Source organism: Mus caroli, chromosome 17 (assembly GCF_900094665.2).
Source record: "Mus caroli chromosome 17, CAROLI_EIJ_v1.1, whole genome shotgun sequence".
Taxonomy (NCBI): Eukaryota; Metazoa; Chordata; class Mammalia; order Rodentia; family Muridae; genus Mus; species Mus caroli.
The window spans coordinates 83,387,744-83,406,237 of NC_034586.1; the positions used below are offsets into that span (position 1 = coordinate 83,387,744).

General features: G+C 50.0%; 1 protein-coding gene across 1 annotated transcript in view; it reads right to left on the reverse strand.

Annotated features, from left to right (window-relative positions):
- Kcnk12 (potassium two pore domain channel subfamily K member 12) overlaps positions 1–17,945 on the reverse strand; it is a 45,844-nt gene extending 27,899 nt beyond the window's left edge. Inside the window, exon 1 of the mRNA XM_021149667.2 lies at positions 16,878–17,945. Within this exon, the coding sequence (XP_021005326.1) occupies positions 16,878–17,268 (391 nt within the window). The 5' untranslated portion in view covers positions 17,269–17,945. The remainder of the gene's footprint in view (positions 1–16,877) is intronic.
- Between the last annotated feature and the right edge of the window lie 549 nt (positions 17,946–18,494).

Sequence of the window (18,494 nt, forward strand, 5' to 3'; positions counted from 1 at the left end):
TCCCCTCCCCTCCCCTCCCCTCCCTCTCTCTCTCTCTCCTGTGTATCTGATGGTGGGTATGTGCACATGAGTACAGATACCTCTGGTGACCGAAAGAGCCATCACTTGGAGCTGAAGTTGCAAGTTGCAGGTGGCTGTAACCTGCTGGGTGCTGGGAATTGAAGTCCTCTATGGCCACTTTCCAGAGGTCCAGCAACCTCTAGCTCCTATTCCTGGATCTTTTCACCTAGTTTCCTCCTAGGCTGCTACATCGCATCCCCTCAGTCTATTTTTTGAAGGCTCTCTCTCTCTCTCTCAACTCTGGGTTAGGGCCTCCCCACAAGGTCATTGTGAAAAGGCTTGTGCACAGCTTCTACATCCCATCTGCCGAATCCCACTAAGTGTCCATTCAAACTGTAGGTACAAAACAGAACACCACAAGCCACTCAGAACTTAAAAACAATTCACAATGGCAACCGTGTTGGAGGAGTGTGGGATCGCACAGTGGGCCAGAGCTAAATATACAGACCGAGTACACGCCACTCAAAGTAGGTGCTACTGTTAGAGACACAGAGCTTTTGATCAGGGGGAGAGGACAGCTGGCAGTGGGTGACTGAAATGTTGGTAAACAGCTAAGACAAGTGATTTCACAATTACTTGGCTGTTTCTAGGCAGTCTAGATGCTGCTGGTTTAAGCTAACTAGATTGCCTGACTGTGTGGCAATGATACTCTTCCACAGCACTTGGGAATTTATAATGGCTCCTGCTCCAAGTCTACACATTCTGTCTGGCACTCAGGGTCTGCCATTAAGAGAATGGAAGGTCATTATTTAACATGCTCAGGGAAGCTAGGTCCTGCCCTTGTCCTCGCTGTTTTCCAGCTTACCCACCCTGTCAGACATAGTGGAAAAAACAAAGGATCTGGGGTTGGCTTCTTGGCCACGATGTGACCTCAGCCTGATCATGTATTCAGAGGAGCATAGCCCATCTTAGAGGAATTATTAACACAAAGCCAAGGCACCAACGTTCACTGTCTTGTACTCTCTCTCACACACCATGAGAAACCAGGTCTGTGGGCACTCCCAGTTTATAGATTTGTTAAAACGGGAACTGGATGTAGTAACCTAGGCTGTGATTCCAGCACTTAGGAGGAGAAGGTGGGAGGGTCAGACATTCAAGGTTCTCTTTGGTTATCTCAGTGAGTTCAAGGCTGGTCTGGGATACATGAGACCCTCTCCTAAAAGAAAAGAGACATGCAAGGAGAACGGGATTCACTTGTAAAGTTGAGGGGTTCAGAGAGAAGGTGAGGAGGGATAAGAGAATAAAGAGTAAGAAGGGATGATTAAAGCCCATTGCATACATACGTGAAATAAACAGTGCCCACTCCCAAAGTCCTTTCGCAGTTTACTTATTTGTCCTGCAAACACCAGGCAGTGGGAAGACGAGAGATGAGGCCCCTGCTCTCATACACAGGGGATGGGCAGGCAAATGACTAAGATTTCTGAAAAGAGCTCAGGGCAGCCAGGAACCAAGTGCGAGGGGTCTCAGGGGCCAGGAAGGTTCCATGACGGGTGACAGTTTTAGCTCCAGACAACAGAAGTTATGCATCTGTGACTCACAGGGCAGTGTGCCCTGTGAGTAAGAAATAGATGTGAGTAAGATTAAGAAAGTAACTGCTAATGTCCTGAGGTCTAAGATGTTCAACATGGTTTCAGTATAGGAGCAGAGGAGGAAGCAACACCAGGCTCCTGCAGGTTAGAAGGAAGAAGATAATTTTCAGGCAGTGTAAATTTATTGGAGGGTTTCAGGCGATAGTGTGCATTGACCTGATCTACGGTTTTAAAGATCTTTGGTAAGTTGGCTCACGGTGGCTGAGATGTAATCTCAGCACTTGGCAGGTGGATGAAGGGGGATTAGGATCAAAGGTAACATTGACTACATGTGGAGTTATAGGCTAGCCTGGGCTACACGAGCCTCCTCTCCTCTCCCTTTTAAAGATAATTGTCTTTGTTTTGGAAAATGGAGTGTCAAGAAGCAGAGGGGAAGCAAGAAGGTAAGATGGGTTGGGACCCTGGCAGCATTCCCAGGGAGACAGTGCAGAGGGTTGGGGGACTAAGAACTATGGTGAGGGAGACAAGAAGTGATGGTCACGGTGAGCCTTACAGGTCAATCCTGCAAGGTTAGATAATGCATTAGACATGGAAGGTTATGGAGAAAGACTTGGGATAGCTCTGTAGTGCTGGTGACATTCATGGAGGTGAAGACTAAGGAAGGATGAGCCGAGGCAGGAATCAATTCTGTCCTTTGGCATAGCTTTGCTTACTGTTTTATTGTTGTTCTTGTTTTTTTTTGTTTTATTATTATTTGTTGAGACAGGGTTTCTCTGTGTAGCTCTGGCTGTCTTGGAGCTTCCTCTGTGGACCAGGCTGGCCTAGAACTCACAGAGATCCACCAGCCTCTGCCTCCCCAGAGCTGGGATTAAAGGCATGTGCCGCCATGCACTTAAGTGGAAAAGTAAGGGATCTTTGGAAAGTCAGTTGTGTTAGATGTTTTGCTGGAGCAAACATGGCGGACAGCTGAAGGAACATTTCATTGAAGCGGACACAGGAGAGAGGATGTTCTGCTAAAGCAAACACGTGAAAGGACGCGTGATGAAGGATTCTTTGTTAACAACATGCAAGTATTGGCCCGCCTTACATTTCATAGTTGAGCTGCGTTTGTCAGGACTCCATAGAGAGAAACTCACTAAGAAACTTCGGTGGTGTGCTGCAGTTTCTTACCACGTCCACGGACTCCAGCTGATTGACAGAGTGATGTCAGCTGAGACAGAGTCCGTAGAGTTTTGCTAAATCAGACTCATGGTGAGGCAAGACCCGTGGCGGACACGTGATGTTTGGAGGGAATAAATAGGACTCGGTGGACAGCGAAGGAGGCTGAGCTAGGCTTGCTTACAGAACTCGCTGTGCAAAGCTTTGGGCCTCTCATCTTGCTGATCTTTGCTTCTCTGAGAGAGGCAACGCCGAGAGTCTTCTGGTGATTCTCCTGCTGACTCCAGCCAAGACTGTGGCCTGGCTGTCTCTTCTAGGCAGTGCCACCTCTGCTGATTCCTCTGCTGATTCGGGTTTGCTATCCTGACTCTACCAACCTAGACTGCTGGTGGATCGGTGAAGAGTTTTCGAGTGGATCGAGCTGCCACTGCTAACCTGTGAACTGAACTGCCAATTTCCACACAACACAGATGGGAGATGCTTTCTAAACAGGTCCACTTCCCCTGTATCCTTTCTTCTCCACTCCCTCTGGGGCATGGTGGGCTAGAAGGGGGGTGAAAGCATTTAAGAACCATCACTAAAAATAAGGTTAAAAAAATTAAAGTTATAGTACATGACTATTGTTTTTTAAATTAAATCTTACTACGCAGCACTGGCTAGCCTGGAACTTGCTGTGTTGACCAAACTGGTCTTGAACTTCTAATCCTCCTGCCTCTCCCCCCCAAGCGCTGAGATTACAAGTGTGCACCTACCAAACCTCACTTTTTTTTTTTTTCACTTTATTGGTCATTGTAAGGAGTGGCTAGAACCTGTTGGAATGGGATAGAGTAAAGCGCCTGCTTTAGAGGAGATAGCAAGGCGCCCAGGTCATGACTGCATCATCCAGGGTCCTCAGCACTCCCACCAGCACATGGATGCAAGGCAAACTCTATTCTGATGCAGTTCCTCATCTTTAAACTGCAGACACGACACCGTCGTTCGTTCACACAGCACTCATCTAGGAGTTTTGTGAGGCCCTCTCTACCTGTCAGGCCCGCAGCCCAGTCTGCTGGGCAGCTCCACAGCCCGAGTGCCTGCTGCAACTGTCCAACCTGTCATCCACATGTCTCAATGGCCCAGCACGTCTTATATAATAGTTACTGCCTGTGAATTTGACCATAGGGACCAAGGAGGCTGCTCCAGGCATCAGTGGACTCTCTGAAGCTGTTGGCTTCAAATTCTGTTCATTTTTAACGTGCTAGGGCGCCTGGCCTGAAAGAACCATGGATTGCTTAAATACTGGAGTTTTCTTATCATGGTCATCTTCTGCATCTTCCTCCCCTCTTTCTCTTCTTCTTTTTTTAAAGGTTGGTTTGTTTTTGTTCGACAAAGGTCCTTATGTGGCTCAAGTAAACCTCAGCCCATTGTGCAGCAGAGGAGGACCCTGAACTGATTCTCCTCTCCAGCTTGTCCTTGGGTTTGTAAGTGGGGGTTTCATATTTTACTTTAACAAGCATGCAGGTGGCCTGGGAAATCTTAACCATTCGTTCAACTTTACATCCATTTCAGGAATGTGTCTAGAGCCATGTGCCATGCTTGATACAGTGGGCAGAGGAGAAGGGCCAGGGACATAGTCTTCACCTCCTGGGAACCCACCCATCATCTGTCTGAAAAGGAGACAGATGCTAACCACTACTCACACGTGTACCCAACAGGAAGTATGGGGATGCTGGCAAGCACATTAGATGGGTTGGGCCTGAGGTCCTACCTCTGCACTGACGTGGGGAGGGGAGGGGCTGCTACATCGCCTCCAGGATTGGCTAACAGGTCACCTCTGCTTTCTGAGGAAGACATCCCTGTGATCTAAATTCTCCAGGCCTCCAAAGTGCCGATGTGTTTTCTTCCCCTCCTGTAGGAACTGTCCCTGCAGCATTTCTAGCAGGGTCTGGGTTGAAGAGCCAATCAGGCTTGCAGAAGGTGCTCTGAATTCAGAGCACTTGGCAGCAAGGAAGGAGATCTCGGCCATTTGGAAGGGAGAAGGGAGAGGGCTGTGAATCAGGGTTTGCGTTGATCTCAACTGTAACTTTCCAGAAAGCTGGGACACCCAATTCCAATAAAAGCTTCCTGAGTATTTCTGGAGGCACCGTGGGGGTGCGGGACTGTGTGGGTAGGTGTGGCTTTTCTGGGTTTGTGGAATTATATATTCTTACGGATAAAAACTTCCATCAAATTTGCGAGCCAGTGTCTGTCCACGTGGGGTGTCCTGAGCTGAAGGCACAGGCAGTGCCAGGGCTAGGGACACTCATGACTTCAGGACTGACAGACACAGCTGAGTCCAGGGCAAGGCTGAACTCTGAAGCACTTAGAGAAACTGGACCACAAGCAGGTATTCCCATTCAGGACTGAACTTTTCCCACCATGCCCATTGGGGGAGAGGACAGTAGTGTGTGTCTGTGTGTGTGTGTGTGTGTGTGTGTGTGTGTGTGTGTGTGTGTGTGATAGAGCTAAGATCTTATTTTACTTGGTTTATTTTCACTCCAGCAATTTGGCATGGCCAGGCATCTTTATGTCCAAAAGCCCTTAATCAGGATCAAGACAGGACCCATCTGACTCAAAAGTCACAAAGACTGTTCTGCCAGCCAGGGGAGTTCCAGAGGACTCTGCCAGAGTACAGAGCACACTGCCAACTTTGGCGAGATTAAGTCAGTGGCCAGACAGAGGGACCAGGAACATGTTCAGTTTTACCAGCCACAGGGGTGGGATTAGGGAAGGAAGATCTGGGAGTGTGAGAATAAGGGGCACAGCTTGCGGTTTCCCAGTGGTCCAAAGTTTTCATTCATTCATTCATTCATTCATCCATCCATCTCATCCATTCAACATATGTTGGCTAAGTGAGTACTTTTTGCCAAGCAACATGTTCCAAAATGAATAGAAGGTACCATTCTTCTTCAATTATCTATAGATAAAGAACACACTTCATGGTGGCCACTGGACACATGGATGCTGGCCTGGTCATGGTCACTTCACTAGTGTAGTGGAGACCAGCACAAGGAAGAGAAAGCTGCTGTCCTGGAGCAAAAAAGGACGGATAACAAAAGCTGTGCTAGGTCACGTGCCAGCTTTGGACGTCCCTAGTCTGCCCAGTGCAAGTTTACACTAGAGCTGGGGAGGCTGGCACAGACATGAGTGATCAGCATATGTCTGAGGCCCACAGCAGGGCTTTCATACGAAGCACCTTGAAGAGCAAGTTCAATGGGTAGGAAATGGGAAGAAAGAGAAAAAAGAGAAGAAAGAGAAGGGTCTTCTCTTGTGTGGAGGGAACGGCACGGTCGATGGTCCCGTAGCTCTGAAGTGCCTGAGCAAGTGTGGGGGTGTGTGGGTGGATGGAAGCGTTGGGGTGCTATGAGGAACGGCAGTCAGAAGTTAAGGATGGAGGATGGATAACAGTGGGGCCGGGTCTACCTTTAGGCTGTGATCTTGAGCAGACCCTCCCTTGTACTAGCACCAAGCTTGCCTGCTTAATGGAGGACCCAAAGAGGTGTGGGCTGTGAAGGATGGAGAGCAGGCGACCCTTGCTTCAGTGTAGCCGTGGAGGCTAACACAGCAGAGCCAGATCACAGTTCCTAAACCGTGCTTCAGTTCTGCCTGAGACTTCTTTCCCCATCTCTCTCCTATCAGTGCACAGGCCTGAGGCTGGGCTATGAGTCTTCCAGTGTGGTAGTATATAAGTCAGGAACACTGGACAAGACCCTGGGCAGTCAGGACCCCGAATCCCCATTCTGCCAGGACCGCTTTGCATGATGATAGCCACCTTAAACCTCTCTGAGCCTGCCTCTGAAGCTACAAAATGAGGGTTATTTTTGTTCGTTTGTTTGTTTTCTGTGCAAAGGATTAGGGGAGGTGAAGGTGACAAACTGGCTAGATGACACACAGCAGGAGGGGGCAGCCAAGGAGATGATGAGGGCGTTGGTTGTTCACCTCAGTCCCAGAACAGGCCTTGACTGCTAGCATGGTGTCTGGAGAGAGGAGCGGCTGGAATCGTTCTCCAGCGGTCCCAACCTAGCGGCCTTGATACCGGATCTACCAAGAGGAACAGGGTAGGACCCACCTGGGCCAGATTTCTCTCTTACTCTCAGACTCACAACTTCCTCCTACAACTGAGTACTGCCAAGAGACAGACGGAGGGCAGGGCGGGGCTGCTGACAGCTCTGTGGAGGCTGGGGGCAGAGAAGCACTGGGCTCAGGCACTTAGTCCTTTGCCAGATCATATACAGAATGTTAAGACACTAGATGGGGCCTGGAGATGTAACTTAGTTGGCATCGTGCATACCTACAGTCATAGAGCCTCAGAGTCGATCTCTAGCACCCTATAAAACAGGTCATAGTTGGCATATCCCTGCAGTCCCAATACTTGGGAGATGAACTCAGGAAGATCATGAATTCAAGTCATCCTTGGCTGCATAGCAAGTCCAAGGCTAGTCTAGACTGCTTAAGACCCTGTCTCCAAGAACACATGAGTGAATAAGTAAATAAATAACACACTAGTTAGGTGGGCTTACAGGAAAAAAAAAAAAACATTTTAAAGGGAACCTTCTGGGTCAGGCATGATGATAGAGGCCTGAAATCCCAGTACTTGCAAGGTCGAGGCAGAAGAATCAGGTCATCCTCTGTGGGGCTGGAAAGGGGCTGGAAAGGGGCTGGAAAGGGGCTGGAAAGCCATGCAACCATGGGAGCCAGTGCAGGGCAAGACTGAGGTTGAGACATGTCCAAACCCCAAAAATCTCATCTTGAGGCCAGCAGGAGTAGGACCGGTCCCTCCCTGTCCTGGGCCTATATGGTTCCGGTGCTCATACCCTTATGAGCCCCCTCCTCTGCCACCCTTGAGGTGGTCACATAGCCTGGTGTCCAGGTAACAGGTTATAAGATCATGTCCTGCAAATACCTAGAATTCCTCTTCATGTAAATAAGGCGTACCCCAATGTCGCACACTCACCCTGAAAGCATCTACCCACTCCTCCAAGCTTTAAACAGCCTTTGTTCTCCCAATTCAAAGAGCTGCTCAGTGAAGCCTGCCTTCCAAGAGTCTGTTCTTATTGTGCCCACAGTGTCCTGGGACCTTTGTCACCCCCAGAGGTCCTGCATTTCCCCCTCAGGCCACCACTCTGATCAGAGAGAAGAACAATCCTCAACTGCATAGCAAGTTCAAGGCCAGCCTAAGTTACGTGGGATTCTGCCTCAAAAAACAAAACAAACCAAATCACCACAGTAGTTATATAACAGCACAGAAGACATGCCCTGGAGACATAGGCCATTTCAGAGTGGTGGATGCCACTCTGTAGATGTGGCAGAGACCCAGAGGGACCCCTACACACAAGGTGGTGAGGCAGCCCAAGGCTCACCAATAAGGCAAAGCCAGCTCTGGCAAGCTGCTGCTGCTGTTGCTCCGGACTTACCAAACACACACAAGATGTACCTCACTCTGGCAGCTGAGGCCTTGTACTGAGAGGCCAGGAGCGAGAGGCCACTGGGAAAGGAGAAGGTGCAGGCTAAGTGGCAGTCGAAAGCCCAGGACTGAAGCGATCATGCAGAGAAATCGAGGCTTGGCATCATGAAGAGAGCCTATGAAAGGCTGTTGGTGAAAGGGCAGTCCAGTTGCAGCAAAAGATCCCAGAGTTTTGGAGATGCCAGTGCCATGGATGACCACCAAAACCAGCAGCAGCTGTGGAGTGGGGCCAGCTGGAGCCTAGAAAACAATCTGTGTGCTACAGAAGGCAAAGCCAGAGGCTTGACCCGCGCCCTTTGGAGGAGCTTAAAAGATGGGAGAGGATCCCAGACATTGGACATTGAGTTATTTAAGCTGGGAGTTTGGTTTCACTTTGCTGATCATGACTGAGCCTGGTTCTTCCCTCTTGAAGTAAGGAAGTATTTAGCTTATTTTTTATAGGAGCCTGCCGTTGAGAGAGGCATTAGATTTTAAAAGGCTGGATTTTAAAAGCAGTATCTTCCCGAGACCTAATTTTTAATTGTTTGAATTTGTAAAGGCTGTGAGACTTTGTAAGTTTCACAAAGTTAAAATGCTTTAATATTGTGACGTCTTTACTAATGTGTACTGTTGGGGATGAATAAGAAAGAAGAGGCCTGTCTTCACAGTGACGAGTCTGTGTGTCAGGCTGAGAAAGGGTCAGCGATGCTACCTGGTTCTGTATCAACTTGACACGAACTAGAGTCACGGGAGAGGAAAAAGCTTCCCTGAGAGCAGGCTGCAGGCAAACCCGTAGGGATCTTCCTTAACTAGCGATTGATGCAGGAGAGGGCCCAGTCCACTCTGGGTCACCACCCATCTCTGTGCTGGTGGTCCTGAGTTCTATAAGAAAGGAGGCCGAGCAAGCCATGGGAGCAAGCCAGTAAGCAGCACTTGACAACCTTGCCTTGGTCAGGATGCTTTATCAAAGCAATAGCAACAGTGCATACGCATGGAGGCCTGAGGCCATCAACATATATTTCAAAAAAGAAGAGAAAAGAAAAGAAAAGAAAAGAAAAGAAAAGAAAAGAAAAGAAAAGAAAAGAAAAGAAAAGATGTGTTTATTTACTTTTATTGTTGTGGATATGAGTGTTTTGTCTGTACATATATCTGTGTACTGCTTGTGTGCCATACCTGAAGAAGCTAGAGGGCATCAAATCCTCTGGAACCGAAGTTACAGATGGTCGTAAGCTGTCATGTGGGTGCTGGGAACCAAACCCATGTCTTCTGCAAGAGCAACAAGTGCTCCTGACTTCTAAATCCTCTCTATAGCCCCAATCTCTTTTCCCCTCTCCTTGAGATAATCTTTGGCAGACTTGACAAGAAGGCTAGACTAGACTATCTGGTCAGCAAGCCCCAGAGTCCACCTTGTCTCTACTTCCCCAGTGCTGGGATGGTTTCTGCCCAAAGCTGCACAGCCACTGCCCCTAACTGTGCTCCTTCCCTGATCCTTGGCTTCAAAGTGTAGTCTGTAGCCCAGAAGTCTAAACATAGCAAAGAGGTTGTGTGAAATGCAGGCCCTGAGATCCCACTGTAGACTACAAATAGAGGCTGCAGGGTAAGAAGTCACTAGCCGATTCCTTCAGACTGTACAGTGTGAGAGACATGGGGACCTTGCCTTTCTAGTCTACCACAGCCATCCTGAAGACAAGAGAGTGTAAAACTTGAAACATTAAGGCATTAAGTTTTCCACCCCAGTCACCTCAGAATGGGTCCTCTGAGATGCAGGGGAACCAAACAGAGCCCTCCTTCAGGAAGCCCAGACTCATGTCATTAGCGACCTGCTGATGGATGAGCCAGGAGTGTAGCTTATCCAAGCCCAAGAAAGTGACAGCCAAGACAGGGTCCAACGCCTCTTTCAGTACATCCACTTGCCATGAGAGGAAGTCTAGTTGCTTCTAAGGACTGGGATTGGTAATTGGCTATGAAATGGCAGCAGTTAGGAACTTCCTAGGGCCAGAACCCTAAGCAGCCATATGCCAGCCTGGGTGAGGACCAAGAACCTTTAGTCTCCTTTTTGCCTCTCCCTGCACCTCTCTGCACTGCCATCAGCTTCTCTCAGTCCTGTAGTGTGAGATGCTGTAGCTTCAGGGCCTTCTACCTTCTACCTCAGCTCCAGTGGGATTGGCTACTGTGAAGGTCTGATGCTCGAGCCTCCCAGGGTGCACTCCTGGGGCTCCAGACACATTTTGGTTGTGTTGGTTGATAGCCCTCCTATTGATTCCAGAACCTGGGGTCAGTGGTACTGGACAGAGGTAAGGGGAAGGCCTAGGCACTCAGAGAAGACTTGGGGCTGGGACAACTCCAGGATCAGACCAATAGCCTTTGGCTGTCTCCTAGCTTCTCCTAATATGATAAGCCTACAAAGCAAGGATAGGCCTACTGTAGCCAGGAATGTGGGGGATTTGACGCCAAGCACACACTAAAGTCTGTGGCCACTGCCTGCAGATCAGGAAGTTTTACAATCTCTTTCCCTTCTTCCTCCTCACGTAGCGTTGATGCTCATTCTTCTAGAAGCCTAGGTACCAGCTTGGAAGAAGCTTAGCCTACTTCAATCTTTGACTTCCTGCTTTGAGCAGTGTGTACTAGAGTGGTAAGAACAGTGTCCCCCCATGAGTCCCCCACTGCATCCCCATCCTTTCCCTTTATGAGTGGGAAGTGAATCTACCTTCAGCAATGTGATGAATCTTTTCTAAAGCTTGAGTTTTCAGTGCTCTTTTGGGCTTGCTATGGAACGTTCGTCAACGTATGGCCCCCGCTGGGCCTTTCGTGAGATGAGGAATACATTTAATTTAGTCCTTTCTAGACCAGTCTTTGCAAGGCTCTAGGGCTCCTCAAAGACATCAAGGGCCAAGTGTGGTATTTTATGCCTGAAATTCTCACACTTGGGAAATGAGTTCTAAGCCAGCTGAGGCCACATTACATAGCAGGACTGTGTCTTAAGGAGGGGGGGGGTGTTGGATAGCTGATGGCGTCTGAGGGGTGGTCTAATGATTGGGGATCTCCAGTCAGCACAGCTCTGCCACAGTTTGTTCTTCTATAATGGGTTGCTGACTGGTTTTTCTTAACAGAATGTTCTTCTAAATGCTGAGGGAACATTCTAGAATATCTTCATGGTACTTCCAGCTATAGAACTTCAAGGATGCATCTTTGCTCCATCTGATGCAACTTTGAGCCACACAAGACTAGGGCCCCTGGGAAGAGTCCTCAGCTCCGGGCAGAAGAGTTCTCCCCAGCAGCTGACAGTCCCTTCCCTAAGAGACAGGGAAGATGAGGACCAGATGTTCCTCTTGTCTCAGTCTTTGACAACCTGCAACAGCTGTCTCCATCTGCTTCTCCTTCTCTCATCCTGTGTTTCCCACAGGAAGCAGCAATGGAGGCTGAAGATGCCTAGTTCAGCAGGATTCTGGAGAAACCCAGTATAGAGGTGGCCAGCATCCATGGGGGCAATTAGCGGATGGCCGAGAGGCTTTGCAGGAGCTCACCTTGGGAAAAAGCCAACAATTCCTCCCTCTGAGATGGCTGGCCAGAAGCTGTGACAACAGCAGCACCGCTGACTCAGCGATTTCACTGTTGGAGACTCTTCCCTGAGGAGAGGAGCTATACAGAAGGAGCTGGCCATATGCATAACGATGCTCATTGTGGCATTACTCAAAATAGCCCAGACTGGGAACCACCACCAGCTAGCCTGCAGTAAGAAAACATCAACCATAGAGAACAGTATGCACCTATTCAAAGCCACATGTGAGGCCATGAGGAGACATGGACTTGACATTGATGCTACAATCCGACATGAGAAGAGCCGGCGTTGGAGCAGTGTTATCTGGTCTCTGGCTCACTTGTCTCACTTAAATAATCACTGTTTACTGTGGCCTGGGTCATCAATGGGGTGTGAAATGGGGGCGTGGGGGGTGGCAGAGAGTAGGACTGTACTTCCTTGTGCTAGCAACAGCTTCAAATCCAGTGTGTGCTTTCTCCAACATCCTTCAATTCTGTCACAGCACCACTTTCCAACAAAAACCAGCTAATGAAAGAAGGAAGTGAGAGAAGGCGCTCTCCCCCACACACCCCCTCTGCGACATGTATGTCACTCCTGGTGTCAAAGCCACCTCCAGCTACTTCACATACATGTTTGAAGAAATTATGAATTACCCAAATGAATTATGGTAGTGACATTTTGGTCTTCTAATGTCTTTGTTTCCTCTGCAGCAAAAAAAAAAAAAAAAAAAAAAAGCATTTTTAAAAACTCGTGTATTTTGCTTAAGGGGGGGGGAGGGGGGTTGTGGAGTTAGGACTTGTTACTAATCTCATGGCCGAATAATTAAGTGTGCCCAATTCTGAAAGCAGCAAGCTAAATTATGCAGTGCCAAAATCGACAACTCCCATACCCACACCATATCGTCTCTGCCGGCATGATGTTAGCTTTACAGCTGAAAAGCTCTGCCAGGAAGCCCAAGAGAAGGAAGCAAAAATATTTCTGTTTCGATCAAGCTGCCATTTGAGAAAGACTTTTAAATATGTTCTTCTGTATGTGTAAATCTGACAGCAGACGCATAATTAAAGCCCTAAGGGAGAGCTTCCTTTTAATCTTTTCAAAGAAAACCAATAAAGCATCCTTTAAGATGTGAGGTGATGGATTAATACCCTTTGGACCGCTCCGAGTTTCTCCAAGCCAGAGTGCTGCTGTTAAGAACACAGTCAGCAACTCTCGGAGCAAGCGCTGCTGTCCTCATTGCCAGCACATCTGATCCCAGAAGACACAGATAACGGTGCACCAAAGGCCATGCTTGCATCTGCCATGAGTTCTGTTGCTTTGGGTATTTGTTAAATGGTGGAATGCAGATACAAACATGTTCACATTAAAATACACTCAATTCCAACCCCCTAGGGAACATGTCATGGAGGGTAAATGGGAGAAGTAGTAATTACCCAGAGCTTCTGATCTGTGTGAGCAATCAAGATGGATAATTTAGAGTATAAGGTGGACTTTTTAGACATCTTGCTTGAGCTACTCAGAATTTTTGTACAGCCTCAGCTACTGCTGAGCAATTGTAGGCACGTTTCCCCACAGGGTCTGTGCAGCACGCACACGTGTGTGTGTTTACACAGTTGCAAAGCACCCAGCTCAGGAGATGGGGCCCCTTTCAAGGGCAAACATTCCCTCTCACTATGGTGTTCCATCTGACCTTGAATACACATGGCCAGACTGAAGGCCAGATTGAACCTTCCTTTATGCTGCCTACTGTTGAAAGGCAACCCTGTCCTTCTTGTTACCTCCCCTGAATTCCTGCTTTTGACAGCACGAGCTTTCGGACTTCACCAGGATTTTCCTTCTCGGTATCACTTGTCTCCCGTCTCTGACTTTCTGAGTTTGTATTGGCTTTTGCCTTTCCAGCCATTTAAGGCCTGTAGCTGCTTCTGCCTCATCTGCCTGTAACATCTGTGTAATCCTTCAAGTTTTTCTGTACTTACTCCGTTGCTGGCCTGATGAGCAAACGAGTCCCTGCCTTAGTGTCAGATTTATACAGACACTCACACACACACACACACACACACACACACACACACACACAGGGAGAGGGGGAGGGGAGACAGGACAGAGACAGAAACACACAGGTAGATAGATGTACATTATTAATATTTCAGTTTCACACAAGAATATTCCCCACTGCTATGTGTATAAAATTAGTGTACTATGAACCAACCATACGACCTTGTATAACTCTCCTAACAGTATACCACACAGATTTGACCAATGGTCTCCTTTGTGTTCTGGTCATCTTTAGTGATGATGGCTAAATATGTTGCATCTCAGCTGCCTGTATCAGAATATGCTTAGAACCCGTGGCAGGTAGAACAAAGATGGATTTTTTTTTCTCAAAATATAGCACTGGGCGGGCCCGATACACACAATACTTGGTAGTTACGGAATGAAGGGTTGTCTACACTAAAACTAGAATCCAGATAAACAACAACAAGAGAAATACTCGGTTTCACTCGGCAGATAAGTAGATCCACCTTGCTGCGTGACCCACACAGACTCTGTGATGATCACGGATCAAGGAAAGCCCGGAACATAATAGCTTTTCTCCTCAGAGGCTGAGGTGGCAGAAGAAAGATCCCTGGCTGAGCTGTGCTTCCCTGCATGCTTGCATTCATCAATGCACCAGTAATAATAACAGCTGGGCATTTAAAGGGAAATAGAAATATAGGCAGTAATGAAATGGACATTGTAGGTCTTCACTAAAACCTTTTTGTTGTTGTTGTTTTAAGACAGGGTTTCTCTTGTCTTATCCTGGAACTCACTCTAGAGCAGGCTGGCCTCGAACTCAGAAATCTGCCTGCCTCTGCCTCCCAAGTGCTGGGATTAACGGTGCGCGCCACCACTGCCCTTCACTGAAATCTTATCCAAATACTCTTTCCACAGAGAAGGTGGCCAGGATAGCCATGTGGTTGGCAACTCAGCAGAACTCACTTGACTGACCTAAGAGGATCAGTTTAAACCTCTACCCTCCAGTGTTGCACCAGGCAGGCAGCTGGCAGAGACTACTCATATGGCCGGTTTGGTATCCCGCAGAGGGCCAGCTCAGTATCCACAGGCTGATACTAATGCTGCCCTGCAGAGTTTGGAAGCCACATGCTAGGTCACTCTTACCACGGCCACGAGCTTTGGGAATAGCCTGTTCACACTGCCTCCTACACCTAAAACCACAAATCAAGAGAGAACACGATTCCTTTCCACTTGACTAGAGAACAGCCAGTCCTGACAATAAAGATTGAGGCATGGAGCAATCGTCAAACAAGCTGACTTGAGTTTTTGTTCGTGAAGACAAGAGAGAAGAAGCCTGGGTTCAGAATCACAGCTTCTGAAGGGACAGCAAAGCCCATGAGAGCCACAACGTGAGTACAGGCCACAAGAGTAGGGTCTTGGGGTGGGGCTGGGGCTTCACACTGGCAACAGCTTCTGCTTATCTTGCCGTTCCACTGGGAAGCAAGAGATTGTCACTGGGAGACAGATACTGGGATGTAGCCTGTTCACAGGGATCCCTGTAGGTAGAAGGGCAACGGGGAGTGTTTACCAGAAGAATGCATGCTAGCAATGAACTATAAACACATGATGTCATCCTCTAAGATTAAGCATCCTTAGTACTTTTAAAGCACTTTAAAAAGCCACCTCTAGTTGCTATAGCAACTCGATGCAGCTCTCAAAAGGGGATTTTTGAGAGGGGGTCATTTTATATCTTCAATCACCATAACAACATGATATATTTTTAAAGGGTATTTTTTTAAAAAAAAATCTAGTTTGTATAGACTTCGGACTCAGTCCATATTTGCCTTTTCTATTTAAAATAATCAGATCAAGCATGACACGGAAGAAAAATGGTTGTCAACAAGGAAGCACTTTCATAGGAGAGAGAGAGAGAGAGAGAGAGAGAGAGAGAGAGAGAGAGAGAGATATCTCCCTCTGTGCATATCCTGAACAAACCTGCTACCTCTGTCCAGCTACCAGGAAGCAGCAGGCAGGTGGTGGGTAGTCCATGCCTCATGCTCTGAACTGGCACGAGGAAATGTGTTCACAAAGTTTCTCAGCTCACAGCTCAGAAAGTACAGCCCCCTTTCTCCTGAATTGCATTAGTAGAAGAGGATCTCTTGGGACGACTTGTGTGACCAGCAAGCGCTTCTCCAACCCTGAGACTCCGAAAAGGAGTAGGTGAGGCACAAGCAAGTCTTGTCAAAGTCTGTTTCTTCTGCGCTCTGTACACCTAAATAGATGGGGGAAGTGGCTGTTTTACATGATGCCAAACTCCGGGGAAAGGAAGTGGGCGGACAGAGTGGTGGCTGGAGGAGACTTCAATCTAGCTGAAAAAAAAAAAAAAAAAAAAAGCAGAGGTAGGTGTGTGTGTGTGTGTGTGTGTGTGTGTGTGTGTGTGTGTGTGTGAAGAGTCTGCACATTTTCCCCGGAGGTTACGAAAATGTGAGCTGTTTATATCAAAGTATAATGTAAAGCCAACTATCCCCTGGCTGTTGTTTGGCACCACTACTGGTTGGAAAAGGGGAAACAAAGACAAGAGGTCAAGAATTTGGAGAAGTTAGGGGTGTATGAAGGGGAAAACCAAGGGGAATGGTGTAAAACAGTTAAGCGGAAGGACTGGCTTTTGAATAACGGATTTTACTTTGAGGGGGTGGGGGAGTGTCAACAGAAGAGGAGGAAATTAACCCGCTGAGAATGGATGCAGAAATGGCTTTTGTAATCATTCCTGAGGATAGTAAGGGCTGGGTTGGGTGGGAAATAGCAGCCCTTGACATATATTCTCACATACGCTCTTCCAGAGGACAATACTAAGGAGCAGAGGCTGAACAAGGAGCCTTCAAAGTGGCTCCTGGTTGACACACAGTCAATGAGTGTTAGCCGATAGGAAAGAGCTAGAGATGGTCCATTCGGGCAAACCCCTCGCTCCGAATGCAGGAAAGAAAAGTAGGAGGACGAGAGAGGACAGAGAGTGAGGCAAAAGTAGGAAAATCAGGACGGAAAGGAGGGTCCCGGGGGGCGCCGGCCCGGTCCCCGACCGGTGGAAAGGGCAGCGAGTGACAGGCGCGCAGAGGAAAGACGCGCGGGGCGCGCCGCTCACCTATGGTCGACACCACGGTGCCCACGAAGTAGAAGGCTCCAGGGAAGTCCCAGCGCGGGCGCAGCGCGTCGGCGCGGACCCCGGCGGCCAGCGCGGCCTCGTAGTGCCGGAGGAAGGCGCGCAGCTCCGGCTCCGCCACGCCGTGCGCAGCGCTGAAGTTGCGCAGCGTGGCGCCCCAGCGCGCCCGCGCCTCCGCCTCGCCCGGGCTCTCGAGCGCGGAGAACACGGTGGCGCCCGCCACCAGGTAGAGGCCAATGAGCGCCGCCAGCAGCACGAAGCGGCCGGTGTCCTCGTTGAGGTGCGAGCGGCGGCAACAGCAGCAGCAGCAGGAGGGGCGCGGCAGGCGGCGGCGGCAGCGGCGGGGCGGGGGCCGGGGGCTGCGAGAGGACATGGTCCGCAGCTCAGCCCCGGGGCTGGGGCGGCGCTCGGAGCCGGGGCCGTGACATCCCCGCCGTAGGAGCAGGAGCGTGAGGATGGTGGCCAGAGGTCAGGGGCCGCGGCGGAGCCCCCCTGCAGTCTTCCCGGAACCGGGACGGCAGGGCGATCCGCCTCCTGCCGGGCGTTCAGGCCGCGAACCGGTCGTCCGGCCCAGCGGACACCGGGGCTGGAGCGCTACTCTCCGCGCCCCGACGCCTTACAGCCTCTCGCGGTTCCTCACTTGCTGCCCTCGGGCTCCTGCCTCCGAAGCTAGGCCAGCGCCCCCGGTGGCCGGAGTCCATGGGGCCCCGGGCCGCATACTCCACTCTGGACAGGCCGCGGGCTGCGAGCAGGGTGAACCGTGGAGTCCGGACGCCTAGGATCGGAGCACGGTGGCAGGGCACAGAGGGAGTCCTCTGGAGCGTCCCATGAGGCTGCTGGGGATCGGTTTCGCCTAGGCGCAGGCTGTGCGGGCAGTCCTGTTCCTCCCCTATAATTGAGCTGGCGGCGTCGGCTTCCGAGCCTCAGAGCCCAGCCTTGTCCTCCGGGGAAGCGCTCCCTTCCTTTCCCTGCTACCGCTGAAGAGCTACCCGACACGGAGAGGCGGAGTCATCCGAGCCCGGGGCGGAGTGTTGGGGAGGGGTGAGTGAGGAAGGGAGGAATGGGTGGAGAGTTGGGCTGCTGTGAAGCCTCCAGGTCGTTCTGGCCGCAACAGTGCGTCCCACCAGAGCAGGTGTCCCACTGCCGTGCTGGATGCCAGCTCGCTAGAAAACCTTGTCCTTCCTTCCCCGCGCTTGGGCTCCGAAACGTCTTCCTTTCCAAAGCCACTGGGAAACTTTGTTCAACTTGGTGCTTTGAGGTCTCAGGGGCTGGGGGCCCTCGGGAGCAGAACCCGACTTTCGATTCTCGGGCTCTAGCCTGAAATATAAGTTCCCTTTGCTCACGCTTTTGTTCCTGGGTCCAACCGCAGCGCCAGGACTCCGGCGGACTCATCTGGGTGAAAAGATACGGTTTGGGAACCGAGGACAGGCAGCCTCTATGAGCTCCGGGCGCGGCGGGAACCAGGGCGTCTGCTCCCCCTCCCGACAGAGCGACCGGCCGGCGTCAGCACCGCGGACAGCGCATCGGTGCCGCAGCCTGCGGGTGGGAGGCTCCAGACCTTGCCCTCCCCCCTCCACCGTAGGCGAGGTTGCTCACCCG